The sequence below is a fragment of the Chaetodon trifascialis genome, chromosome 3 (assembly GCF_039877785.1).
Source record: "Chaetodon trifascialis isolate fChaTrf1 chromosome 3, fChaTrf1.hap1, whole genome shotgun sequence".
NCBI lineage: Eukaryota > Metazoa > Chordata > Actinopteri > Chaetodontiformes > Chaetodontidae > Chaetodon > Chaetodon trifascialis.
Genome location: NC_092058.1, coordinates 24,254,932 through 24,282,272, shown reverse-complemented (window position 1 = coordinate 24,282,272; position 27,341 = coordinate 24,254,932). Strand labels below are relative to the sequence as shown.

The window sequence follows — 27,341 nt, the reverse complement described above, 5'->3', positions numbered from 1 at the left end:
CATTCTCCTCCCGGAGGACAGGAGGCTGAAGAGGCAGTGGTGGCATAATAGTGAACGTTATCATAATAAACAATAGATATAAAATGCATATGTCATCGAAGCCACTCGATTCTTGCAGTGCGCAGCTCTGCCAGCAGGTGTCGCTTAATCACATCCATTAATTCATCAAAGCCTTCCACTTCCTGCCCCAACAGTCCAGTTCAGGAAGAAGAAATAATGGCGACGCTTGTGGGGTCCGAGTCCCCCTGTACTGGAGGAAAACGAAGAAATTACAACAGCAATATCATCACAAAGTTCACAGCTAGTAAAATTACTGGCCAGGGTTTCAGTCGAGGGACGCAGGTAAGAGAAACGATGCAGGTCTCGACAATAAAAACATCCGAATGTCTGTCGACCGGGACCAGGGACTTGCGGTTGGAATGCAGCCTGAAAATGAAGACGTTGTTCAGGAGACTTGACTGGAGATGCAGTCGCCCCTGTCAGCTTCGGCTTTGCAGCTAACTGCGATATTACGGGGTATTTTTAAAGCGCAGACCTCTAGCTTTTATGCCATTGAGTTCTGGATAATAATATTTGCTCGCTGACAAAGAAAATAACGTTAACACAACAAAAAGTGTGTGAAGCAAGCTCCGCTTCAAGTGGCTCTTTTGTTGTTAGCTTCACATTAGCTTAGCACCATAGGCCAGGTTAATTAACGATATAAAAACGCATTGAACTGAACATTTGACGGAGCGTTGTTGGTTTTAATCATAATTTGTGGTGTCAGTGTTACTAAAGATCCTGTCGTTCAATTTTGGAAGCTTTAATCACTGGCAGTAACCATTTCTACGGTTAGCAGACGGGGTAACGTCAGCTAGCTAGCTAAGCCAGCTGAACAGCTCAGGTGATTACGTAACGACACTCTAACCACAATAACTATCGTTTCCATAAATGGATACGCCGCAACAACTGTCTGGAATAGTAAGATGATTATTGTTCCCACGTAAGGAAACATTTGGTTATTGGGACTTTCGGAGCACATATTTGTTCGGTTAGTTTTGACGTAACTTCACGTTAGTTTACGTCAACTGTTTCTACCGTTTTTGGGCACATGAGCGTCACTCTTATCCTGAAGTTTCGACACTCGGTCCCTGCTTATCAGTTTCGCTTTGTTGCTGCCACACTGGAGATTTAAGCTCTTCAGTTTCAAAGCTGATTAAATCACCTATAACTGTACAGTCTGTGTCCTGCCTTTTTGCTGACTTGCAGTTTTCGAGGCAGTGCGCCTCAGGGTAAAGTAAAATGTTGGCCTGTAGCAGACCACCTCAGATCTGAAAATATATCCCTGATCACATTGAAATTGTGATATTTGACAAGTTTTCTCAGACGGTGTTGAGACAGCTGCCATATTCTGAACTCGTTGCGCTTTGAAGGGAGTCGGTCATCAATAGGATGCCAAAAGCTGCTGTGAAGAACTCCAAAACATTCAAGAGAGCCACGTCTTGTGTCCTCTGTGCAGCACAGTTTCCTCCTTTACAGCATTTCTATCAGTTTAACATGAAATACAGATGTGCATAACGAACTTGAGTAACACTCACAAAATATTAATAGTGACTCTGTCATCAAGTGACAGGTCCAAACTATCCGATGAGTTTTGTTGAGCTCACAGGGCTGCGGTGATTGTCAGTATAGCAGTATGATATTTTTTAAAAAGGATGATAAATGGATAGTTATTCAGTGTCTCTGTAGAGAAGAGTTGCTGTGTAGATCTCAGTGAGCTTCTTATTTTCAGGTTTTTAGAGGCACTCAAAAGTCTCTTGGGTGTGTGTTGAATTGCAATAGGAGGACTGGGCTTGTTTGCCGTTATCACACTGATCACCTGTATGAGGAAATAATGTCCAGATTTTACAAAAAAGCTTCTCCTGCAGGAAGATGCACTTATTAGTTATTGGAGTCAATACATCTCAGCTTTTTATATTCTGTTTCTACTAGCCTCACATGTTGAGGAATTATCATTTGCATGATGTGCATCATTCCATGCATATTTCTAAAATCACACTGCTGCTGCAACCTTTTATTCTTAAAAGGGTTTCAACTTGTAGATTCTGCTCCACCTCAAGGTCTTGCTCCAAAATACATTTGCACCCACTGACTCTGAAGCAGGCCAGGAGTCTATTGCCCCACAGTCCTCGCTATGAGAGGGATAAAATAAAAACATGTTTAAGTTGCTTTCATTTCCTTGTTTTCTGTGTTGCAGTAGTCTGCTGTATGACCTGAGGAGTGGCTCCACACTAATATCATTTAAAAGAAGCTTTACAATCTTCCTCGTCTGGCAGGCCTTTTGTTTGTGGTCACAATTGTAGACATTTTCTGTTAAGGAAGATTATTTGAGACTGGGGCTTTTCATTTTCAAGCTGTGTGGTAATTAATTAACATAGTGTGCATATTCAACTTTTTTTGCTTTGACTCACTCTATGCTTTTCTCTGTATGAGACATGTGGATGAAGCCAAAATGAATTTGAAACAAGCAAAAATAGAACTTTTTAAACCTCCCTGAAGCAGTGATGTAAATAAGCATACATTTTAACGATATATATTGCCATATTTAAGGTTGCCTGTGTTCATGTGTTGCAGCTCCCAGGAGGCCTGCTCCAGGAAAGAGATAAACGGGCCAAGTGGCATGGCATCCCTACTCTGCTGCAGAAGCTCTACGAGAGCAGCCATCCCAACAGTGACCTCTCTCATGCCCATAGCTTTCTTAAGGTAGCCATGCCATGCTAGTCCATCCAACAATAAGGCTATGGAATTCCTGGTGTTAGTCACTTGTTGCTGAATGTTTCACTTTGGACCCTGGCTGATGTAAATTACATGTGGACAATGGGTTTTTGTCAGGTATTATCATCCCAGCTCTCCATGGAGGCCATGTCTTTTGTCACAGAGGACAGGAAGACCGCTCAGGAATCCACCTTCCCCAACACATACACCTTTGACCTCTTTGGTGGAGTTGATGTAAGTTTGACATTCCTACTGCTCGGTGCTGTCTAGTTGTTGGACTCAGACACTGAAAACAGTCGGCACGTGTTGTACAGTTCTTACTGTGTTGGCTTGCAGCACTGAAAGCTCATTTCCCTGTTTTTCTGCAGCTACTTGTGGAGATCTTGATGAGGCCGACGTTAACTATGCAGAAGAAAAAACCCAAAAGTAAGTAGGACTACATCACACGTGTGCATATGTTGGCTTTTATTGAGATTTTTCTTCCTTTTTACATGATGATAATTGATTTTAATTTCCTGACATTTTCTAGCAATTAGACTAACATCTGTGTTTCTGTTACAACAGTGAATGATGACTTGGTCAAGGACTGCCTTAGTGTTCTCTACAACTGTTGTATATGTGTAAGTATCCCGTTACATTTTGTATGTTCCAGAGAAATGTCAGAGGTGCATCATAGCTTGCTTCAGTTGAGCACATGTACTGTATATAACTACAAGTATTTTCTTGCAGTCGGTCTGTGCTGCTCTATTGTGTCAAAACAGGATCATGCCAGCAGACAGGTTTGGGCATGATTTAATTAACGTGCGTGTTCTGTATTCAAAACATAGACGGAAGGGGTCACAAAGAGCCTGGCAGCGAGGGATGACTTTGTTTTGTTTCTCTTCACCCTGATGACCAACAAGAAGACCTTCCTGCAGACCGCTACCCTTATTGAAGATATTCTTGGAGTCAAAAAGGTCAGAGTTGTACTCGTATCGAATCCTCAGCATGAGCATGGTGGCCCTGTTGACTCCAGTTAAAAGGGCTAGGAAGTTGCTTTGTGATTTATGCTGTGACACATTTGGTGATCTTCTTAAATTCATATTTTTATGTGCCCGTTTCCCAGAAATTAAAGTAATTATTAGTGAAATAACAGATGTTTTCTTTAAGTAATAGATAACAACCTCTGCTGGTAAATTTGTATTGTTATTGGCCAGCTCTGTCGTCCATGACAGACAGCTTTAATGCCAGAATGATTGTGCTTGGCTCAGTTGCTAACACCAAGTCACACCCATCCCTTAATTTTGGAATCATGCTGCACTCAGCTTCAATTTTTCTCGAAATTCTTTAACATTTTAAAACACCTAGCTGTGTATCTTTTCTTAGCTCTGTACTGTAAAATACATGGTAATTTAATTGATAGTTTGGCAAACATTGTGTACTCTGTAGTCTGTTCATTTGCTTTCTTTTTACGGTTTTCCTGATCCCAGACATGTTATTTGTGTGCTACTAATTCTTGTAAATGTTTCCCCATCAAGGTATTGTGGTGCCAACATGTGGAGACTTTGTAGACAGTCCAGTCATAACTTGTACATCTTTAAAATGACAATGACTTAATTATCTATAACAAACTCAATTAGCTCTACTGTATGTCGAGACTCATGTACATTTTAAAGGGTTTCTTTGTGTTCTCTCCATGATATTTGTGATTTTGGTAGAGTTAATTGAAGACAGCTGGGGCAATTTATCAAAAGTTTATCCTCCTCTTTTTACTAATTACAACAGATAAATGAATATCTTGTGATTTGGCAAAGGTATTTCCAGCACAAACCACCTCTCTGCTTTATATCACAAAGTGACAGAATGTCAGTAGGAAAGTTTTGGGCTCAGCACTGCCCAATTACTGCTTTGTCCAGCATGCCTGCATTATTTGCCATGGTTTTACAATAACTGGCTTAATGCTGATGATTAAATGACAAAACTAGTGAAGACATTCTCTTGTGTTCAAAAACTCTTCTGTAACAATGGAAAATGTAGTGTATAAAAACACTCCTCTGTTCCAGCATGACAGTGGCTTTGTTTTCTCTGTGTGGATTAGCTAATGTATGCACAGGCATACTTTGCATGAATTATGTACCAGGCATACACAAGACATCTGAGAAAATGCTTTTGCTTCAGCTAACCTGGCCTGAGCTTTTGTCATTGTTTCAGATAAAAATAGATCAAAACATCAGAGGTAATTCAGCAAAAAAAGATGAAGCATTGGTGCAATCAGGGAGTGACAAAAATAAAGGACACAACTGACTTTTTATCTGTTATGCTGTTTGTTTGCTGCTAGGTTTTCTAAATTAAAAGTCAATATTAGATTTCAACATAAACATTTCGTATGTTTGCATTTTCAGGAGATGATCCAGTTAGAGGGCATCCCTAACCTGTCGGGTCTGGTCCAAAGCTTTGACCAACAGCAGCTAGCCAACTTCTGCCGCATCCTGTCTGTGACCATTTCAGAGCCTGATGTAGGAAATGACGACAAGCACACCCTGTTGGCAAAAAATGCCCAGCAGAAACGCAATGCTAGCCCCTCACGGGCAGAGGTCAACCAGGGTAGGTTGTCTTCACAGTACGCAGGTCAAGCTGAGCTATAAAATTTATTTTGTGCCGTTGCAAAAGAATGGATCAGTAAATGAACTATTTGTCCAATAGTAACCCTGCTGAACATCCCTGGCTTCATTGAGAGGCTGTGTAAGCTAGCCACCAGGAAGGTGTCTGAGGCCACAGGAGCTAACTTCCTGCAGGAGCTGGAGGACTGGTACACCTGGCTGGACAACGCTCTGGTGCTGGATGCCCTCATGCAGATGGCTACTGAGGAGGCAGAGCAAAGCAGTACAGGTGAGGCAACAGTCACTTGTGCTGCATGTTCCTCACACTGCTTAAATCCTATGAACTTTGATTGAGATGATTTTTCTTCCTCGCCTTCAGAGTCATCAGATGAGAGTTCTCTGGCCACCAGCCCCCTGAGACATCGACTACCCCAGTCCATGAAGATAGTCCATGAGATCATGTATAAAGTGGAAGTGCTCTATGTGCTATGTGTCCTTCTCATGGGCCGACAGAGGAACCAGGTACTCAACAGCACGTCTTCCCTCAAACTGCAGTGTTGGGTCCAACCAGAGGTGAAATGTGTTTCACTCATTCCTGTTTTGTGATACTTGCACAGGTCCACAAGATGCTGGCTGAGTTCCGTCTTATCCCGGGACTCAACAACCTGTTTGACAAGCTGATCTGGAGGAAATACACCGCTTCAAACCATGTGGTGCATGGCCAGAATGAGAACTGCGACTGTAGTCCAGTATGACGCTCTCTGTGTGAAGTGGCTCTGAGCAATTGAATGAAACTTTTTAAGGTTTAACGTAATCGTTAACACTCTTTATTCTCATTGTGCAGGAGATATCCTTCAAAATTCAGTTCCTGCGGCTACTTCAGAGTTTCAGTGATCACCATGAGTAAGTGACCCTTAATTCAGTTCCCTTGAATCTGACTTCTCCTTTTACATTATGTTGGCTGTTTAAAACCTTTTGCCTGTCTTTCAGGAACAAATATCTCCTGCTGAATAGTCAGGAGCTGAATGAACTGAGTGCCATATCCATGAAGGCTAACATCCCTGAGGTGGAAGCTCTGGTCAACACAGACAGAAGCCTTGTGTGTGATGGGAAGAAGGGTCTGCTGACACGCATCCTCACTGTCATGAAGAGGGAGCCTCCAGACTCGTCCTTCAGGTCAGCATCGCAGGTTTCTCAAGAGGCCTCTCTCTACTTCTCCCTTTTTGTTGAACCTTTCTGTTTCTGTGTGTAGGTTCTGGCAGGCGAGGGCAGTGGAAAGTTTTCTCAGAGGAGCCACCTCCTATGCAGACCAAATGTTCCTCCTGAAGAGGGGACTACTAGAGGTAAAACTACAGCACAGATTGTTTTCTGATCATTCACGAAGACGTGTACATTTCACAGGTCCGTCCTTGATTTTGACTTCTCTTGAATGAATGGCTGATGACTTCATGTTTCCAACCCTCGACAGCACATCCTGTTCTGCATCATAGACAGTGGCTGTACATCTCGAGATGTCCTACAGAGCTACTTCGATCTGCTTGGAGAGCTCATGAAGTTCAACATCGATGCCTTCAAAAGATTCAACAAATACGTCAACACTCCAGAGAAGGTATGGTCTTACATCTCATGCTCTTTCCAAAGATGTATATGTTGGCCGAACAGAATAAAGTTTTCCAGCCATTTCTCAGCTCGTGTGGTGGATGAACAGGTGTGTCTGATGGTGTAGTTTGATTTCTCCTCTGTAGTTTCAGACCTTCCTGACGCAGATCAACAGTTCTCTGGTGGACTCTAACATGCTGGTGCGCTGCATTGTCCTTTCCTTAGACCGATTTGAGAGCCAAACTGAAGATGTCAAAGGTAAACTGGCATGGAAAGTGTGCACATGGAGACTAGTTCATGAAGGTGGAGAAAAGAGAAAGAGAGACTGAAATCATGTCTTGGCCTGGATAGCTAGGCAAAAATCAACAAGCACTCCAGTCCTGCATAGTTCACACTGACATACATAAATAATAGAAACATACTTCTTTCTCCTGTTTCAAGATCACAAATGAATGGAAGTGCTTTTCCTCAAAGAGGACATTAAACAGTATTATTGATGTTGCCTGTTTTTTCTAGTGGTGGAGGTACTTTCTGAGTGCTGCCTGCTGTCCTACATGGCCAGAGTTGAGAACAGACTGTCCTTCCTCTTCCGGCTGATCAACATTATCAACGTGCAGACACTCACACAGGTAATGTCTTCTTTGGTCACATATATTCGGAGAACCTCAAAGTGCATGAATAATGATTCATTGGATTCACAAATACATTGAGGACTGTTTTTTTACTGTAAAGTAATGTTAGCCACAATTAGCACTGTAATTGTGTGTGTATTGCTATGCAAAAATGGTCCATCACTCAAGTTTGATTCCTCTGTACATTCATTCCTCCTGCAGGAGAACGTGAGCTGTTTAAACACCAGTTTGGTGATCTTGATGCTGGCCAGAAGAAAGGCTAAACTGCCCTTCTACCTCAACGCCCTGCGGGAGAAGGAGTATGCTGAGAAGTACCCAGGCTGCCTGCTCAACAATTTCCACAACTTACTACGCTTCTGGCAGCGCCACTACCTCAACAAGGACAAAGACAGCACCTGTCTGGAGAACGTGAGTAGCTCTCTCTTTTACACAATTGAATCGATAACTACCTTCATTTCCCCAAATCCAGCTCCATCATGCAAGCAGCAAGTCAGCGTCATGATGTGAGCCCCCTCTCAGATTCTACTGTTTACTTTTAGTCACTTCCTGTCACGTATTCAAAACATTCTGACATGTAAGCGTGCTGTGAAAACTAAAGACTGTAAATACTTTGAGTGCTGCTTTCCAGCCATCTCTGAACCCACTGGCTATCATCTGACAACAGTTTAGAATCTGAGGGCAATGACCAATATATTAGGGTTTAGCCAGTGGCTATCTGGATAACTGATATCCAGGCCAAGACCTCCTCTTCTGTGCACCAGTCACTGTTTACAATCTGATTAGCAACTTGTGTAGATGAGACTTAGTATTGCATGCAAGGAAAAGTGTGGACTTTTGTGTCATGAACACCCTTTTCACTGCAGGGAATATTTCAGGGACCCATAAAATTTCCTTGAACTGAAGGAAGGATTTTGGTTCCTTGGTCATTGTTCGCTGCTCAAAGAAAAACTCTTTTCTCGCTACTAAACGTTACTGTTTCTTAAAGCATTGGCAAGTGTTAAGGAAGTGGAGATACAAAATAATCTAAAATCTTCAGTCACGTTTTCCTCATTTCTCACAATTTCCATATTTCCCAATTTTATTTCTTTACCTGTCTTGAGGTAAAGCAGACAGGAATACACAGAGCGTTTGCACTTCCCAAGTGCAAACACCTGCCTGTAGTGTTAGACCTGTCAACCAATAGTCTAAAGGAGTTAAAAAGCTGCACCGCCACAGCTGCACTGCATGCACTGCATGATGGACAGGAGTCACAAAACCAGAGTTTCTGTTGTCCAGGACAAAAATCTGTCAGTGTCTGACATTTAAATCACTCCGGTCATCATGTCTGGTGAAAATAATCACTGACTTAGATATAATAAATTATTCTTGCTGCATACACAGCTTTCGATGCTTCTCTAGTGTCTGCCCTTTCTCTCGTTCCTCTCCCGATTCAGTGAATTAAGAGTTTTGGTCAGCCAGCTCAGATTTAGTGATGTTTGTTGGAACTGTGAAAACATGAACCAGGTTTTGGCGAGTTTTGTTGAATGAAAATGCTATTTTTTTTTCCATGGATGGAGTCTGGTGGCTTTGGCAAGAGCGATTTAACAGCTGTTTCTGGTTAAACAAAAGGATCTTACTCTTAAACAAAAATGTCAGACCCCTAGAATAACAATCTGAGCCAGTCAGTGGCAATAAGAAACACTTATAGTGGACTTGCTGTCAGCAAAATAGATATTTGAATGGTTTGTACCTTTGTGTTTTTCTAGAGAGAATAATCAATTGTCATATTTGGCCAATTTTGACAGCCCTGCTTTGTATTGCCATAATGTTTTTGACTGATTTCTCCCGGATCTTTTGGTGGAAAGGGGACTTTTACTTTTGGTTTTGCTTGCAAGTGTGCCACACCCTCAGGATGATGAGTATGATGCTGTAGTGACACATACATGAGTTAGTGGTGAGCATAGTGGACCATTTAGCAGTGAAAGAGACAGACATTGTAGTTGTTAAGGACCAAAACACTCACCATGTGACCAAAAACATGACTTCAAATGGAAGTTAATGTTATTCCACACCTGCCAGATGTCAAAATAGCCAACTGTTTGCAAACGAGTTAGCAGGAACACCTTGATATGGCCATGTCAGTGCTGTGGATTTGCTTGTTCTGCTGCCCCCAAGTGGTCAAAATGCCAATCATTGCTGCTTCAACATTAACAGTATGTCATAATATTTATATAGAGAATTCTAACCATTACATTGTTTGTAGCTTCAATTTATATTGAACGTGGCACATGTAAACACATCACTTTGAAAGGATCTTGTTTAATGTAGTAATTCATGCTAAAATGATTAACATAATATATATATGCAAGTTAGTATCGATCCAGTAGACATCCAGGAATACATCTAAGCTACGCTGATTTCTCTGTTCAGCATGTAAACTAGTAAAATTCCTCCAGTGCTATCCCTTACACACGAAGGCTAACTTAACTAATTGCAGCTAGTAACTGTTACCACACACTGATTGGCTGTCTAATGCAGATGTTTTATTGTTCTAAATCCTCCCCTTTCCTTCCTCAGAGCTCATGTATCCCCTTCAGCTACTGGAAGGAGACAGTGTCAGTGCTGCTGGGCTCAGACAGGACTTCTCTGTGTGCCATAGCGAGCTACATTGACGAGCCCTTCATGGATCTGGACAGAGACCTGCTGGAGGATTGACCCTCAGTGTGTGCACTCAGTGTGCTGGGGTGGGACAGGGCAGAGGGTCACAGGGAGCATGGACACCTAAATCTGGTGATGACTCCACTGAGCTGAGCCATCCAGATGCATTGTGACTGCATTCTGGATTTAAAGACTCACCTGTTTGCTGTCTGTACCTTTGCATGGAGGCCGTCATCTCAGATGCGAGGGGACGTAATTTCTCACTAAGTTAGCGACCTCTTCTTTAAAGGGAGAGGGGGAAACCTGTATGCCCACCCCAGATCACCCACATCATCTAACAGACAATTAAGGGACCTTTGGAAATGACACCTGCATTGGTTGTTTGCTTAGGTGAAATTCAAATAGAGCCTTTTATATAACCTATACAAAAGTCTATGGAAAAAATATGTATGATTCAACAAATTATATGTGAGAAAAAAAGATTCTTTTCACGTGGACCTGGCTGGCCACAGATTACACGGTCACCCAGATGTGCAGGTCAGTGGTGTGTCACAGGGCTGCCAGGAGTCACCGCTCCCACTATCTACACATTCTCTGTTGACTCCATGCCTCTCAACTGCCTGACCTGCGGGGGAGAGCGGTGAGCTTTCGCAGGGGTCGTCGCAGCGAAAAGCGTTTTCATTTAGCCTGTCTGTGGATCTATTTTGGTAGGTGGCTATTGTTGATTGGTGCTTTCTGGCTCTACTCAGCACATGTAGGTAGCTTGTGGGCCGGCTGACATGTTTCACAAATCACACAGGGCTCCTCTCACCTGAAACCATCCACTCCATTGCGGCTTCAGAAGCTTCACCCAGGGACTTGTTTCTTTACCAGGTTTTTTTTGTTGATTTTCTTTTGTCTTTGTTAAAAACAATGGCTTTTAGCTCTGGATAAACTGTAGAATAAAACATTGCACAGATAAATTGTTTCTATTGTTTATTATATGTTAACGCATTTGTTGATTGAAAAAAATCTTCATTTTGTAACAGCATTTGTATCTGTGTCATGGGAGATGCTTTGGGAAGAGAATAAACTATGCAGGGGCTATAGAGTTAACCTACCACTTTAATTGTTCCAGTCCACACAAAGTTGATGTGTATTAGCCTTCTGCCCAGCATCATCAGCATTCGACTGAAGGTTTACCACTTCCTCTGGTTTCTGGGATTTCTTAGAATCTTTGACTTCAAGCTGAGAATGACAATCTTTCTGTATGATGGCTCTTTTTGCATGGCGCCACTTGATCTTTATTTGGGACAAAGCAGTGGGCACGGCTATGTTGATGATGCGTCCATGGCCAGAATGTGCAGCTGTTTAGTGGAAATGGAAGATTTAGAGCTGAACAGATAGGTGTCTCACGTTAAACAGACCCAACCTGAGATAAGTACAAATGGATGAGCTACCTCATATTTTATCCTGACACCGTACAGATCAAACCACTTCTAGTGACAAGTGTACAGTTACTCCCAGCATGTCATGAGTCATAATACATGTTCATGTGAATGTATAAGGGCATTTGTACAGTTGGCCCCTGATGCCATGAGTTACTAGTGCTATGCCGCCTTGGGATGCAAACACAAACGTCCTTTACACTTTGAAAGCCTTTTATTTGCTTTAAAGCTGATTAACCAGAAATGTTTCCTTTTTTCTAGCTTTCATTCAGCATGTCTTAAATCTCTTGGTGGGTGTGCACATACTTTGAAGTCGTTCATCTTTTGGGCTTTTGTAGTGAAGTTAATGCAACAACACCTAACAGTCTTAACAAGTGCTTTTCTCTCAGATTTTCAGTTTCTCTGCTGGATGCTCGAGATAATTGCATTGGTTTCGCGATAACGTGATGTGATTTTGACACAGGGTACATCTGCGCTGGTGTCACATTCTTAGTACTGATGGTGTGTTGCCATTGATCCAAATCCCTCCTATCACTGCAGTCATCCACCGTGGATGTCAATGAGGTTATTGGTATAAAAACATGAATGTTGTGAGCGCTCTTCTGGAGCAACTATATAAACAATCTCTGAACCCTGACTTCTGTAGCTTTGCGATCAGAATTTCAAAGAGTGATCTGTCTGTATGATGCACAAGAGAACTGGTTCTCAACAGTTATGCTGTATGTGGTGTGATGCTCCTCGTAGGCCTTAGATCTCATTCATTAGTTTGTACAGAAAATGATGAAATGTTATTCCCCCCCGGCCAAGAACATGCTGCAGTGTTAAATACAACACTATTTGGTTTTTATTTCAGATTCCTGATATGTTGACATAAGTAAGTGGAGATTTACGTAATGTTTGGCATGTTTTGCAACCACTCCTAAATTCACAATCAAAACTCAGAACATGTGCTTTTTTTTATTTTTCCAATCAAATATGATGGTGTTTCATCTCGTAAGGCACAACAGCATTTACAGTGTTTTCTGAGAGCGACCTTTACCAGATGCTAACAGTGGATTATATTCTTGCTGTAAAGTCTGAATCATAAGTTCATTTTAGATGACAGCTCGTGTTTTTGTTTTGTTTTGCGTTAGCACTGAATAATGCATAAAATCTCACATGGTTGTGTTTAAACAAAACCCCACTTCAGTCTTAATCTCTCTAACTCTGTTTGACCATCAGTCAGAAAAGATTCATGTTTCAGTTTCACATTCTATTATAACTACTTCTGTAACTAACTTTCACCCTCATGTCCCTCCTCTAATGCTGGTATTGAACTTTGTTTTCCTTATTTAACAGCTGTTTGTCAAATTAATAATATAATAAATTCTTTAGACCTTCTCTGTGGGATTTCTATCTTCATCTCATTCACACTGAAAAAACACAGACAGTCTTATTTGAAGGTTTAAAAAGCATTTATTTGGATGCATCCTCACAGTCGAGCACAGCTGTTGCAGCTGGCTGGCTGTGATATGTTTGGCTGCGGCGTTCAGCCTCAACACATCACTCAGCAAGCTGAAACACATAAGACAGGGATGTTTATTAGCAACCGCGTACACACTGTCGTAGAGTTACTCATGACCACACTAGAGATCACATGAGAGGGCTATGTGAGGTCTTCAACAGAGGATTACATCCAGTATCCTCTAAGATTAGTTCTTGTTATGAAGCCTGCTGGTTCATTTTATTAAATACTCCCAAAGGTCATACAGTTTTCAGTAGCATACTGTAACATGAAATGCATTATGTATTCAGTTTCCTGACCTTGCTGCCTTGGTCGCGGGTGCGAACCCGCAGCTTGTTGACCTGCGTTTCGGCCATGTCAGCCCTCTCCTCTGCATCATCAAGCGCATGCTGGAGCTTCCTGTACTTGGACAGGTTGGAGTTTGCATGCTCCTCCTGCAGAGAGGAGGAAACCAAAGAAACAACTTAGTGCACAGTGAACTGAGGAGGTGCTCAGGCTCAGCACAACAGAAACAACTCCAGCACATAAACCTTTGGTTAATGATGTGGTCAAGATGATCATTTATCACTGACAGTGCAATAACATTGAAGTACTGAAGTAAGTGGACTCACTGCCTCTTCGCTCTGTCTCTTGTAGCTCTTCACCTTGGCCTGCAGCTTGTCGATGAGGTCCTGCAGCCGGACCAGGTTCTTCTTGTCTTCCTCAGCCTGCACAAACAGAACAGGGAGCTCTTACTCCACTTTCAATTTGTAAAATGAAAAAAACATCCATTCATATTGCGTCAGCAGACTGGAAGTTTACCTGGTAGGAGAGCTCTTTGATTCTCCTCTCATACTTCCGTAATCCCTTCTGAAACTCTTGGCTCTTCTTTTGCTCAGATTCCAGTTCATTCTCCAGGTCTTTGACCTAGCAGTAAAATCAGAAAGTGAGCAGTCCACTTATTCCAAATTACCAACAAAACGCATGACAAGAATTATCAAGCATTTCATAAGTCTCGTCTCTCACCCTGGCCTCCAGCTTCTGGACCTGCTTCTTGCCGCCCTTGAGGGCGATCTGCTCAGCCTCGTCCAGACGCATCTGCAGATCCTTTATGGTCTGCTCCATGTTCTTCTTCATCCTCTCCAGATGGGCGCTGGTGTCCTGCTCCTTCTTCAGCTCCTCCGCCATCATCGCTGCCTACAAATTCAGAGGATCAGTATTAAATGGATATTAAGTCGTCTAACTGGACTGAAACCAACGGCAGCAACATCAACAGGCCTCAGCACAGCTTACAGTGGACTGTATTTAAGATGTTAGATAAGCTGGTTAATTACATCAGAGAACTAATTACAGAATATTAAAAACACTCTAAATATATCATGTGCTTTCTATTTTGTTCATCTAAAGTCTTACATCAGTGATGGCCTTTTTGGCCTTCTCCTCTGCGTTGCGGCACTCCTGCACAGCATCGTCCACCTCATTTGATAGCACAGACAAATCACTCTCCAGCTTCTTCTTCTGGTTGATCAGTCCAGTGTTCTGGGGCAAAAGAGTTTCATGAATCGTCTCTGGATTAAAATGTCAATTTATCTTGTTTTCAGTCAGATTTCATTCATTTCTAAAATCATACCATCAATAATTACATCAGCTGAACCAGACTGTAACAATTAGCCTAGAAAAATTAACTTTTGCAGAATATATCCAGCTGGTATGTCCAGACCAGCTAGCATGGTAAACAAAATCTCCTCTTCATTCCCACCCACCGAGAGTTAGCGACCAACCTTTGATGATTTATTTACCACAAATGCACTGCAGGGTGATTTTAAACTCTTCCTACCTGAGAGTGCAACAGGTTGACTCTCTCAGTGGCCTCAAGCAGCTCGTGTTCAGCTAGCTTGCGTGCACGGTCGTTCTGCTCCAGCTGCACCCTCAGCTCCTCCACCTCAGCAGCCAGCAGGTTGTTGCGGCGCTCTGTCACCGCCACCTGCTCCTTCAGCTCCTCGTTCTGGTGAATGGTGTCATCAAGCTCCAAGTGAATGTCCTGGAGTCACAGATTAGTTACAAGAAAAAGATTTTTATTGAGCCCATTGATGGAATTTGTTCCTTGCACTGGTGAATCTGACACATCGGGTAAGTTCATCGACTGACTGCCAAACGGACACACCTTGATCTGAACCTGCAGGTTTCTCAAGAGTTTCTGGGATTCTGAGGCCTGCCTGTTAGCATGGTTCAGCTGCACCTCCATTTCATTCAGGTCGCCTTCCATCTTCTTCCTCAGGCGCACTGCCTCGTTGCGAGACTTGGCCTCGGCATCCAAGGTGGCCTGCATGGACTCCAGCGTTCTCTGGTGGTAACGGCTAAAGGACGAGAGACATCATGGAGAAAAATTATTAATAATAAGAAAGATTCATATGAGGTTCATATGAGTGGTTGGTGGGATAGAATCGCAGATTTACCACAATGTAGGGCAAAAAGTAATGAATCTCACCGAAGGTTGTCAATTTCCTCATCTTTCTCTGCCAGCTTCCTGTCAATATCAGATTTCATCTGATTAAGCTCCAGCTGGATGCGGAGAGTTTTGCTTTCTTCGTGCTCCAGAGTGCCCTGAGCCAGACAGACACTTAGTGCTTGAAGATATTCTGTAGGTCACCTCTGTCAAAAAGTATCTCAGACCACAGGAAGGAGGAAGTGAGAGTGCTTACTTCAGCTTCCTCCAAGGCAGCTTGAATCTCGCTTTTCTCCATGTCCAGACCCTTCTTCATCTTCTCCAGCTCATGGATGGTTTTCGCTCCCTGACTGATTTGATCCGACAGGTCAACAATCTCCTCTGGGGGAGCAGCAGAAAAACTGTTCATATTTTGTATTAAGTCAAAAAAAACCTAATACTGTGTTTTAATGGAACCTTGTGAGTATTCATAATGTGAGCCACAACAACATGTACCTTGGAGGTTCTTGTTCTCCCTCTTCATGGTCTCCAGATGATCCAGGGCCTCCTCGTAGGAGTTCTTCAGTTTGAAGAGCTCGGTGCTCAGGCCACGAGACTCTTTCTGAGAGGTCTCCAGCTCTGACTGGCACTCTTCATACTTCTGTCTCCACTCAGCCAGCACCTTAAGGAAATATGACAATTTTGTTGCAGTGACGAAAAAACATGAAGTGGCATTGCAGTGGTACCAGAGGCCAATCCTACCCTACCAGGTCATCAGGTAACAAGACATATGCACAAATAAGCTATCATTCATCTAATAATTATGGTGATTTCCCTTGAATGCCCCAAATGCAATCCTCTGTAACTGCTGCCATCAGCTGATACCTTGTCAAAGTTGCGTTGCTTCTTGTCAAGGGCAGCAGCTGCAGCGTTGGCACGTTCCAGGTCAATGACCAGGTCCTCGATTTCTGTCTGGAGCCGATGTTTGGTCTTCTCCAGGGAGGAACACTTGGCATTGGAAGTCTCCATGGTCTCTTCGGCCTCCTGCAGATGTGTCACCAGCTTCTTCCTGATGAGAAGCAAACACATTTGGCACTCATGCGTTCAAACGATCATTGCGTGCATCTAATTCTGTAAGTTAAAAATACATTTCGCTTACTTGGCTTCCTCCAGTTCCTCAGTCCTCTGGATAGCATCAGTTTCATACTTTGTCCTCCACTGAGCCACCTCGACGTTGGCCTTGGACAGAGCTCTCTGAAGTTCAGCCTTAGCCTCCTGCTCCTCTTCATACTGCTCTCTCAGAAGATCACAGTCATGTCGAGATGACTGCAGCGCATGGGCCAGGGCGTTCTTTGCCTTAAGAGATCAATTATGATGGTGGAGAGCAATTAGTTGAACACTGGCTTTAGCAGAAGTACCTACCAGCTTTGGAAATAACAACCACTTAATGCTTCAGTGATAAGGTGCTGACCTTATTATCGTCCTCCAGCTGTTTCTTGAGCTCCTCGACATTCTGGCTGAAGGAGTTCTTGACACGCTGGAGCTGGGAGACCATGGCTTCCCTCTCTTCAAGCTTCCTGCTCAGCTCACCTACATGCAGAGGAGAAACAGATATGTGTTACTAACCAGTCAGTGAAATTGGTTTGTGAGACTTATGATGAAATGAAAGTTCCTTACCACCCTCAGCTTGAGCACGGGCCCTTTGGGTGTTGGTTTCACTGAGCTGCCTCTGGAGCTCATCAGCCTTGGCTTTAGCCTCGTTCATTTGGTCTTCATACAGGCGACACATCTTCTCTGTAGTGGCCTGCAAGGAGGAGTTGGAATTTTTTGTTTTTTGATGGTTTGATCTACTTGGGTCCCATAATGCTTTTAAATCTTTCAGTGTGTTTATCATCCATTTCCCACCTACCTTGCCCTTGGAGAGCTGCTCCACAGTAGACGCCAGATCGTCAGCCTCCATCTTGGCTTCGCTCCTCTCCTTCTCCAGCTTCTGCTTGACTCGCTGCAGGCTGTCGATCTGCTCGCTCAGCTCTGCAACGCTATCCGCATGCTTCTTCCGCAAGGCTGCCGTTGTGGCCTCATGGTGCAGCATAGCTTCCTCCAGGTCTCGCCGCAGCTTCAGAAAATCCGCCTCTCTCTTCTTGTTCATCTCGATCTGAGCTGAGGTTGCCCCACCAGCCTCCTCCAGGCGCTCACTCAGCTCTTCCAGCTCACGAGCCACATCGGCACGCTGCTTCTCCACTTTGGCCCTGCAAGCCCGGTCAGCCTCCAGCTCTTCCTCCAGCTCCTCTGTACGAGCCTGAAAAAGTAATAGTCAGTCATTTTGTCAAAGTATAGTTTCATAACTGCTGTATTTGAGGTTAAGAGACCAATTTCCACCTGTAGCTCCTTTATCTTCTTCTGGAGCTGATTGACCATGGCTTGCTCATCTTCAAACCTTGTGCCCATCTCATTCATTTCAAAGTCTTTCCTGGTAGAAAATATTTGGAAATCATTTTTAATCATCACTTCTTATTGGCAAGATACTGTTTTCCTGTGAATATATGAAAACTCTCACTTTTTCAGCTTCTCTTCAAGTTGCTGCTTGTCATTCTCCAAATCCATAACAGACTCCAGGGAGAGTTTCAGATCTCCCTCCAGCTTACGTTTGACCCGTTCCAGGTCCATACGCAGCTTCTTCTCTTGTTCCAGTGAGCCCTCCAGCTGATTCACAGTAGGAAGGTTGAAAAATGTTACATGTTATGTTTATGATATGTCACCGCCTGTGGACTAAATAATACAACAGTATGTTTTTTACTCTTCTTTTTTAGGCAATAAACTCACATCATCGAGTTGTTGCTCTAGCTTTGCCTTGGCTTTGGTCAGAGTGTTGACTTTGTCTTCCTCTGCCTGCAGGTCGTCCAGAGTCCGCTGGTGAGCTTCCTGGAGAGCCTTCTTCTCTTTGGTCAGCTTCAGTATGGTTTCATCCAGAGCTGCCATTTCCTCAATCAGATTCTTCACCTGCGAGTCAGAGGAAGAAAATATATTTGACACTTTTAATGTAAGAAATCCAAAACACATTCATTTGAATTTTTCTTCCTAGATGTACAATTTATTGAATGTGCTGTGGCTCTTTTGGTGACCTCTTAGAGGCTCTTAGAGCCAACTTACTGCTGTCCTTTTCCAATTTCTATACCTTGTTTTCAGTGGCATGTTTCTCCTTTTCCACTTTAGCCAAAGTGATCTCTAGATCGTCAATGTCTTTCTTCAGTTCAGAGCACTCGTCCTCCAGCTTTCGCTTTTTGGCGAGCACGTTAGAGCTCATCTCCTCCTCATCCTCCAGCCTCTCCATGATTTCTTTTACTTTGGCCTCCAGCTGGATCTTAGTTTTGATGAGCAGGTCACAGCGGTCCTCTGCATCTGCCAGATTGTCCTGCTCCTATGGCAGGCAGGAGAGACAGAGTATACATTCAGCGCATTGCCACACTACTACAGTATCTGTGCCACAGTATGGAGCGCTACTTACTGCCTGCAGTTGTAGAAAGAGGTCATTCTTCTCTTGGATCAGGCTGACCTGCCTCTCCTCCAGCTCTTTGCGCTTGACCTCAGATTTCTCCAGAGCCTCCTTCAGCTTGGCAAGCTCCTCCTTCAGAGAGGCCAGCTCTTTCTCTGTGGTGGCGCTCCTCAGTAGAGGCTTGATTTTGAAGAAGAGCTTCATCCAGGGCCAGTGCTTGACAGTGTTGAAGGCTCGGATGTTCCACTGGATGATCATCAGAGCTTCTCTGAAAACAGGAATTAAAGGAGTGAGGATTTTTCCACCATTAAAACTTTTCTTCTCAGGTTGAAAACCTGAACCTCAACTAATTTGAAAAAAAAAAGAAGACATTATTGATTGATTTAAAAATACACAATATAACCACATATTGAGTCAGCAGAAACACCTGAACACCACAGTTTGGGATTGAGAGTGTCTAAACAGTTGGCTGAAAATAATGGGAAAGTAGCTGGAAACAGCTAAAAGTTATAAATCAACTGTTCAAAAGTGTTGGATAAATGGTGGATTAAAAATACGCTAATGGATAAATGGTTAAACTGGGGTATTGATCTTAAAGTAACACATAAACAGCTGAAATTGTTATCTTAAAGTCATGGATAAAAAAAGCTTTAAATAGCTAAAAGTACTGTATGAAGTAATGGCTGAAGTAATCAGCTAAAGAAACTTAGAAACAGTTTAGATAGTTTAACGTGTTGGATAACCGGAGCTAAAAGTAGGCTAATAGATAAATGGGTAAAATATTAAGTTTAAGTTTAAACACAAATGACCACATTTGGGACATTTTTGATGAAGGAGTACTTGAGCTGACAGGTCTGCAGGTCCACCACACACACAAAGTTAGGAACCGCTGATGTCGACCACATGCTGCTTTAAAAGCAGTACAAGTGAAGTTCAGATCAAGTAAAGAGAAGAAGGTCAAAAAGATTTATCTGGGAGTTCCCCGGTCTATTTATTTAGTTACTTCTCCTTGGTGCTTCATTTTTGGCACTAATCCTGCAACTATCCACTTCCTTGTATCTAATCATACACCGAGGGATGCAACATGAAATCATACACCGAATGCTGCTTTTGATGTTTCATGACTGTGACCAAACAGGGTTACCAGATTGATTTAGTCTCAGTAGAATGGCGTCTCACAGCCCTAAATATGGACCCACAGCAGACTGGTCAAGGACTTCTGTCAGTGTTTAGAGGGTGAGGGTGGGTGGGAGGTGACTGAATGAGGGTGGGGGAGCTGATTGCATTTTTGACATGACTCCATGCTGGGTGCCTCTCAAAGGTGAGCGTCTGTGTTTATTTAGAAACTAAAGCCCTCTGTCCAATGGCCGACTTAAATCCTCTGTCACCCGCCACATATCCCACCAATGCACTCACTTAGAAGTACAGGCGCCGCGGACAAAAGGGGCAAGGGGCCATCCGGCACAGAGGGGGCTGGGGGCTGTATTTTTAGGGAGGGCCTGAGCAGCTGCCACTTGACACATGTCGCCACCTGGCTCTGAGGACACCGTCAGCATTGTTTAATTTAGAGAGAGTGGACGGAGAGAATTGCCGGAGACCTGCAAGAGGACTTTTGTGTGTGTGAGGGAGGGATGGAGCCCTTATTAACAGTATGGCCACACACATGCCTGGTAACCATACAAGGGCAAGCACACGCCTCACACACGCCGCTAACACTGCCCCTGCATGCCACACATACTAGAGTGAGGGAGTGAACACTAAGGTATAGTGTATCACAAGCTGAAAGGCTCGCGGCTGATCGTGTTGCTATCGAACCTGTTCGGTGAAGCAACTGCTGGAGGAGGTTTTTTTTTCTGTACTCATGTCTTCACCTTCCTGCGAGGTATTAAGTTCAAAGGCTTTCCTGTGCCTATGAATACATTCTATATTCATTCAGGGTCATAAAAAAGGCGATTCTGTCGATGAAAGTGAAAGTCACTTCAGCCTCTTCACCTCCTTTCCAGCATCTTCTGCAGCTCCGTCCTCATGATTTTACCACGAGCGGCCGCCTGCAGCAACGTCAGGACTTTGGCTAAACGTTCGTCCCTCAGCTCCTCGAGATGACCCAGCAGGCCTGCCTTGAAGAACACCTACATGACACGAGAAATGTAATTTTCATTCATTATCGTACGCTCAATGAAAGTATACCATCACTCTATGTTTAGTTTTTTTTTATGATTTATTAAATTCACGGCTCTGCATTACACAAGCTGCTACCTCTTACCTTTGTGTGTCCAAATCTATACTGGTTGTGGTCGATATCCAGGGAGGCCAGGAGCTTCTCTGCAGCTTTCCTGCTGTCCACAAACTTATCATCTGGGATAGCATGGGGGTTCAGGATGCGGTAGCTGAAAAAAGGAATAAAAGAGTCTTTCAGGACTGATTGTCACTATGATTGAAAGTCCATGCCATCCAAGTGTGATCTTAACATGATCTGTACCGCTGTTTGAATTCAGCGTAGAGGATGCGGTTGGGAAATCCTTTTCTGCAGATCCTGATGCCCTCTAGCACACCATTGCAGCGCAGCTGGTGCAGCACCAAGAATGGATCCATGATCCCTGTGTAGAACAGGTTTCAACCATAAGCCTAGTCCCATGTCTTTAGCTCCTGATGATATGCGGTGATTGTGTTGTGCGTTACCTGGAGTCTTGGTCTCATTAGGGATGATGCAGCGGACAAAGTGAGGCTGGGTGCTGCGGAGGTTGGTCATCAGCTTATTCAGATTTTCCTGGAGGAAATGAGAAACACCACAAATCAAGTTAGACTAAATAAAAATGATAATTCTACTATTAAAACATCACTCTGTGCAACAATAACAACAAAATCTTTATGAAAAACATTTATTCTGCAGGACTTTGTGTTCCTCACACGCGAAATCATTGATGCAAAGGAGAGAGGAGCCAGCACAGACTTAAAGTGATGTTCATGTGATCATTGCCCTAAACATCACTGCAAGTCTTAACTGCCTCCGTCCCAGCTGTCCAGTGATGCCCACACTTTCTCACAGCACACTGAAGGTTATTTGGAATAACCGGTCTGCATTCGACTGCATCAGTAATGTTCCATTTTACCTGCGGCGTCAGTCTCACCTTGTGAAGCTGAGACACGGTCTGGAAAGAAGCCGCCTTCTTCCTCTTTTCCTTCAAGCCAGTCTTGGGGTCGGACACTGAGAGGGAATGAGCGAGATGATAATTTTGACCACCTTAAGGTATCTCCTGCATGCTGCAGTCCTCTGTCAGAATCCTGTTTGCCGTACCTGAGTCTGAGCCGACATAATTCTCGTACAGAGAAGCTAGCAGCTTATTGGAGGACTTCTGGAAACACAGCACCACCGTTTCATTCAGCGGGTCTTTATTTTTATCCAGCCAGCCAATAATGTTATACGGTACCTGTAGAAACAGCAGGGACATCCAAATGACTGAATTCTATCTGTCAGAATAAATGTTGTAAGCACATCTCAGGGCTTTAGCGAGAATGCACTTACCACCCCGGCATAGTGCACCAGCTCAAAATGGGCCTCGTACTTGCGCTTTTTGTCTGGCCGTGGCTTTTGGAAATTAGGTGACTTGCCGATGTGATTATCATACATCTTGGCTTTAAAGCTGCTGTCTGTGGCCTTTGGGAACATGCACTCCTCCTCAAGGATGGACATGATGCCCATCGGCTGGAGGAAGAACAGTTTTAATTAGTCAAGTACAATTCACTTATGATTAAACTTCATCGATTATGGAGAATCCGCTTTGTCCACCTTTTCAATGAGATCAATGCAAGCTTGAAGGTCCAACCCGAAGTCAATGAAGGTCCATTCGATGCCCTCCCTCTTGTACTCCTCCTGCTCCAGGATGAACATGTGGTGGTTGAAAAACTGTTGCAGCTTTTCATTCGTGAAGTTGATGCACAGCTGCTCAAAGCTGTTGAGCTGCAATGACAGAAGAACAGGTGTTCAGAGGATGCATTCAAAGTGAACAGCATGAAAAACATGTTACGCAGATTCTTCCTGCTGCATAGCTAATTCATCACAACAGGAAAAGTTGAGGCACAAAAACAGCATCTGCTGACATTAAACCAAAATATGACCATAGAAACAGAAAACCAGTTTAATGAGGATCATTTTTAATAAATACAGTACGGTTCAACTTACTTCAAAGATTTCAAACCCAGCGATGTCCAGGACCCCTATGAAGTACTGGCGAGGCAGGGAGGTGTACAGGGTCCGGTTAATCCGTCCCACGAGCCATTTGAACATGCGGTCATATGTGGCTTTGGCCAGAGCACCAACGGCGTAAGTAACCTACCGTACCCATGCACACACACATACACACACACACAGGAGGAATACAGCTGTCATTCACATGGATAGCCTCTGTTGCTTAGATACCAGATTCTAGTGTGTGTGGAGTGTCGAGTGTATTGATCGAGCGAGGATTAAGAAGCTGTCCCTCATCAGCATACCAGTCATCCAGCAGAAGGAAGCCAAGATGAACGCTGAATTTTTCTTTCATGCTGCAGTTCTGCTTTAATGTATCTGATATTTAGCGTTGATAGATCTGATGTTCAGTTGTGCCTCATTTTCCACTTCATATTACATTCTTCGTCTTTCATACTGTTAAAATAACGTGACGAAACACGGTATCTCACCTGTTCGACATTCTGTCCCTTCACCACGTACTCATTCCCCACCTTCACCCTTGGGTGGAGGAGGCCCTTGATGAGGTCAGCTGAACTGACTCCCATCAGGTATGAGGCCTTGTCTGCACCTGGCAACCGAACAGGACAAAAATCACAAACTTGCTTTTAAGTCAAATGGTTGTTTTTGTGGCAAACGTCTCACGGCGGCTCTCACTTTCAGTGCCGTCAGCCTCTGCCTGCTCCTCACGCTGCTTTTGCTTGAATTTCATGTTGCCAAAGTGCATGATGGCTCCAACTATTTTATAGCAGCCGTACTTCTCATCGGGCAGGAAGCCGAGTATGTCCATGGCGTGCTGTGAAGAAGCCGAGAAAAGTCATCTCACACCCTCACTAATCTACTCAATGTGCTGCGTTAAATGCGGCTGAGTTTATCTCCCCGTGGAGAAAATCAAAGCTCTTACATCAGTGGCCATCAGCTCCTGTCCGTCATCCATGTTCTCCACGGTGGTCACGCCCTGGGAGCAGAAGTGGTAGTCGTACGGGTTGGAGGACACCAGTAGCATGTCTGGAACAAAGAGATCGCGTCACGGTCCTGCAGCAGTGTGTAATAAAATATCCAAAGCAGCCAGAGCAGCACTAACCAAGCAGTTCTGGTTTCTTCTGCGACATGATCTGGTAGTAGATGTGGTAGCTCCTCTCACCAGGCTGTTGAAATATCACTCGGGATTTTTCCAGAAGATCTGAGGGACAGAAGGAAGAGCAACATGATCATATTAGACATGAAACAAGACGAGAAAACACGATGAATGCAATGATTTACTGTTCACTCACATATATCAATATCAGCCGAGGCTAGTTTGCCAGTAGGTCCAAAGTGGATCCTGATGAACTTGCCCTGTGGGAAAATGTTCAAAATATCTATGGAATGCTCCAGAAATCAACCAGCAAAGAGCAGAATAAGAATGTTTCTACAGCGAACTGTCTGCAGAGTAGGTACTCACAAAGCGGGATGAGTTGTCATTCCTTAGTGTTTTGGCATTACCAAACGCCTCCATGGCAGGGTTCGCCTCAATGATCTGATCCTCCAAAGTCCCCTGGGGGAGTAAAATAAAATGTAAGATGCACAGTCACATTATTTTTACAATCTGCAGTTGATTTTAAATTGATGTTAAACATAATGTGGCTGCATTACTTTTTCTGCAGCTTTAACTCACCCCTGTTTTGGTGGCAGGACCTTGCTGCAAAAGAATAAGGTGAGAAGCCTGTGAGTGCTGTGTCACATAAAACACAACTAAATAATGCTTTCACAACCAAAGGGGAACATCATGACCAACTGGAAAATTAGATACAGGTTGTTAAAGCTGTGGTAAAAACCAATGGCCACCTTGTTTTATATGATGAAGTGTGGTGAACGCAGGGGAGAAAAAGGTAGGAAAAATGAACAGAAAACAACACAGAAAAGTCAAAAGCAAAACTCAAAGCAGAAGGAAAGATGGTGGAAAATCTGGAGCAAAAAATAAAGAAGAGGCATGGAGAAGGGGAAAAGAAAAATAGTTTCAAAATCAATAAAGCAGAGTAAAGTGGCTGGAAAGGGCGACACAACACATGAGGGTGAAGACATGAATGTAATCAGTTCTCACAATCACTTTTTTAACAGTGAGGAAAATGTATGGAAAAGGTTTAAAGGGAATACACTGAAGGATTCCTGGGACCAAAAAAATGAAGAAAATAAAAATAAAATACAGCAAAAAAGCTGGGAAACAAAAATATGGGTTGCCGCATCAGCCTTACTCCTTTTTTGGCAGGTGTGTCCCCAAGAGCTGCCACAATGGCAAAATACTGAATGACACGTTTCGTGTTGACAGTTTTGCCTGCACCGGATTCTCCGCTATAGGAGTGTGAAAAAATAACAAAGTGCACACACAACAGGTAAAAACCGGTCACAAAACTGCTAAAGCTGGTGTAAATCAAAATCATTACACTGCATGACACAAAACAGAAAGAAAAGGAAAAAGTGAGGAACAGATTTCAGTCAAAACCAAAAAATTTGGAGGAAAAAATATCAAATGTTGGTGGCTGTGTGTGGATGCACTACATCATATATGGCTTATACAATTATAAGCTGTCTACTTATAAATATATGACTTCGCAGTTCATACTTACGTGATGAGCATGGACTGGTTCTCACGATCTGACGAAGAGAAAACAGACAATATGATGTGTAAGTGTGTTTGGTATACGCATCAGTGCATATGTGACTGTGTGTTGTTAAACTCACTGCGCAGCATGTCATTGTATGCATTGTCTGCGATGGAGTAGATGTGCGGCGGCGCCTCAGAGCGGCGTTTGCCTTTGTAGGCGGCGACCACAGGGGCTGTGTAGACGGGCAGCCATTTGTATGGGTTCACCGTCACACAGAAGAGGCCGGAGTACGTCTGAGGAAAGACAACAGGACACAATATTAACCCACTCTGACACATCACCTGAAGCAAGAATGACCAGTTCTGCTCCTCACAGGCTGACATTACTCAAGCTTACAGCTGAGCTGTGTAATATTACACACAGAGAACAGAAAAACATGGGAGAGGGCAAGTACCATCAGTCCATAATGGGGCACTCACATAGATCATCCAGGCAGAGTAGCGTCTGCGCAGGTTGAACAGCACAGAGGCCTCATTGAGGTGTGTCAGCATGGCCATGTCTTCAATCATGTCATACTTAGGAGGATTCATCTGCTGGATGTCACCATCCTTCACTGTCAGAGTCTACAGTGATGGACGCAGGCAGACATGACAAAGGGAACACGGTACTGTGTGTAGTGTTGAAGAAGAGGTGTCTAATAAAAGCTAAAGGTTTCTCATTCATAAATGCATGTAAAGGGACAATCACTTACCTTTCCATCTTTGGTTTCAACAGTGACTTTGTCACCGCTGAGGTCCTTGATCTCAATCTCAATGTACGCCTCTTTTTCATCAGGGATCCAGGCTCGCTTCTTCCCTAACAGCACAGCAGAGGGTGTGCAATGAGTGGGAGGATGTTGAAAAACACCAAAACTCTACATAATGCAAATACAAAAAGGCTGATTGATGAAATACACTAAATCATAATTGGACAGAAGTATTACACAACTTCACCTATGTGGCAGAAACACATGTCTCAGCAAGTGAATTATTGTATAAGTTATTTTACCAATATTCATACGGCACCTTTAAAATAACACAATTACAATAAAAGTACTTTTATTTACACAGCACCTTTAAATAACAAGATTACAATTAAATAGTAATAAAATATAACATTTAGTGTGAAAAACAGTTTGTTTTTTGTTTAAAGTAATATTATTTATACACATTTTGCCATGTTTCACCACTGTTCAATGTCTCTTTAAAAACTGCCACTAATGAAAGTGCAGCGAAATGCGCGAGGGAATCTCACACCATCGACTTTAGTATTAAATCAAAACTGAATTCGTTTCTGAAAGAATTATATTTCATGCTCCAGTTATTTATTTATGTTTCTTGTTTTGATATCTCCTCTTTAGTCTTACCGTCAAAAGCGACGGTGTGCGCCGCCAGCAGCTCCAGGTCAGATTTGCGTAAAAACGGTGCAGCCTCTCCGAACTCCTTCATGTCAAAGCGCGACAT

The 27,341-nt window shown here is 43.3% G+C and overlaps 2 protein-coding genes across 2 annotated transcripts; one reads left to right on the top strand and one right to left on the bottom strand.

The window, feature by feature from the left end:
- Window positions 1–165: 165 nt before the first annotated feature.
- On the top strand, window positions 166–13,007 carry trpc4apa (transient receptor potential cation channel, subfamily C, member 4 associated protein a). The gene is made up of 18 exons (XM_070992529.1): window positions 166–342; window positions 2,614–2,742; window positions 2,872–2,988; window positions 3,123–3,180; window positions 3,319–3,374; window positions 3,582–3,710; window positions 5,136–5,337; window positions 5,437–5,622; window positions 5,713–5,855; window positions 5,951–6,082; window positions 6,178–6,236; window positions 6,324–6,509; window positions 6,586–6,676; window positions 6,802–6,942; window positions 7,079–7,190; window positions 7,449–7,561; window positions 7,766–7,972; window positions 10,121–13,007. Exons 1-18 carry the CDS (start codon window positions 217–219, stop codon window positions 10,256–10,258), a joined length of 2,325 nt encoding a protein of 774 aa, XP_070848630.1. The 5' UTR covers window positions 166–216; the 3' UTR covers window positions 10,259–13,007.
- On the bottom strand, window positions 13,006–27,341 carry myh7ba (myosin, heavy chain 7B, cardiac muscle, beta a). The gene is made up of 43 exons (XM_070992517.1): window positions 27,245–27,341; window positions 26,591–26,694; window positions 26,319–26,462; window positions 25,976–26,132; window positions 25,861–25,888; window positions 25,484–25,585; window positions 24,932–24,935; window positions 24,699–24,791; window positions 24,529–24,592; window positions 24,339–24,437; window positions 24,159–24,262; window positions 23,912–24,050; window positions 23,707–23,825; window positions 23,210–23,359; window positions 22,817–22,987; window positions 22,553–22,732; window positions 22,325–22,457; window positions 22,158–22,234; window positions 21,709–21,796; window positions 21,509–21,626; window positions 21,293–21,416; window positions 21,022–21,158; window positions 19,042–19,297; window positions 18,712–18,954; window positions 18,360–18,536; window positions 18,094–18,239; window positions 17,916–18,006; window positions 17,446–17,835; window positions 17,214–17,340; window positions 17,008–17,126; window positions 16,696–16,892; window positions 16,422–16,605; window positions 16,053–16,218; window positions 15,814–15,938; window positions 15,600–15,715; window positions 15,276–15,468; window positions 14,949–15,152; window positions 14,525–14,650; window positions 14,138–14,308; window positions 13,934–14,038; window positions 13,744–13,839; window positions 13,432–13,566; window positions 13,006–13,182 (listed from the first exon to the last, which is right to left on the bottom strand). The coding sequence occupies exons 1-43, from the start codon at window positions 27,339–27,341 to the stop codon at window positions 13,171–13,173; spliced, it is 5,811 nt and encodes a 1,936-aa protein (XP_070848618.1). The 3' UTR covers window positions 13,006–13,170.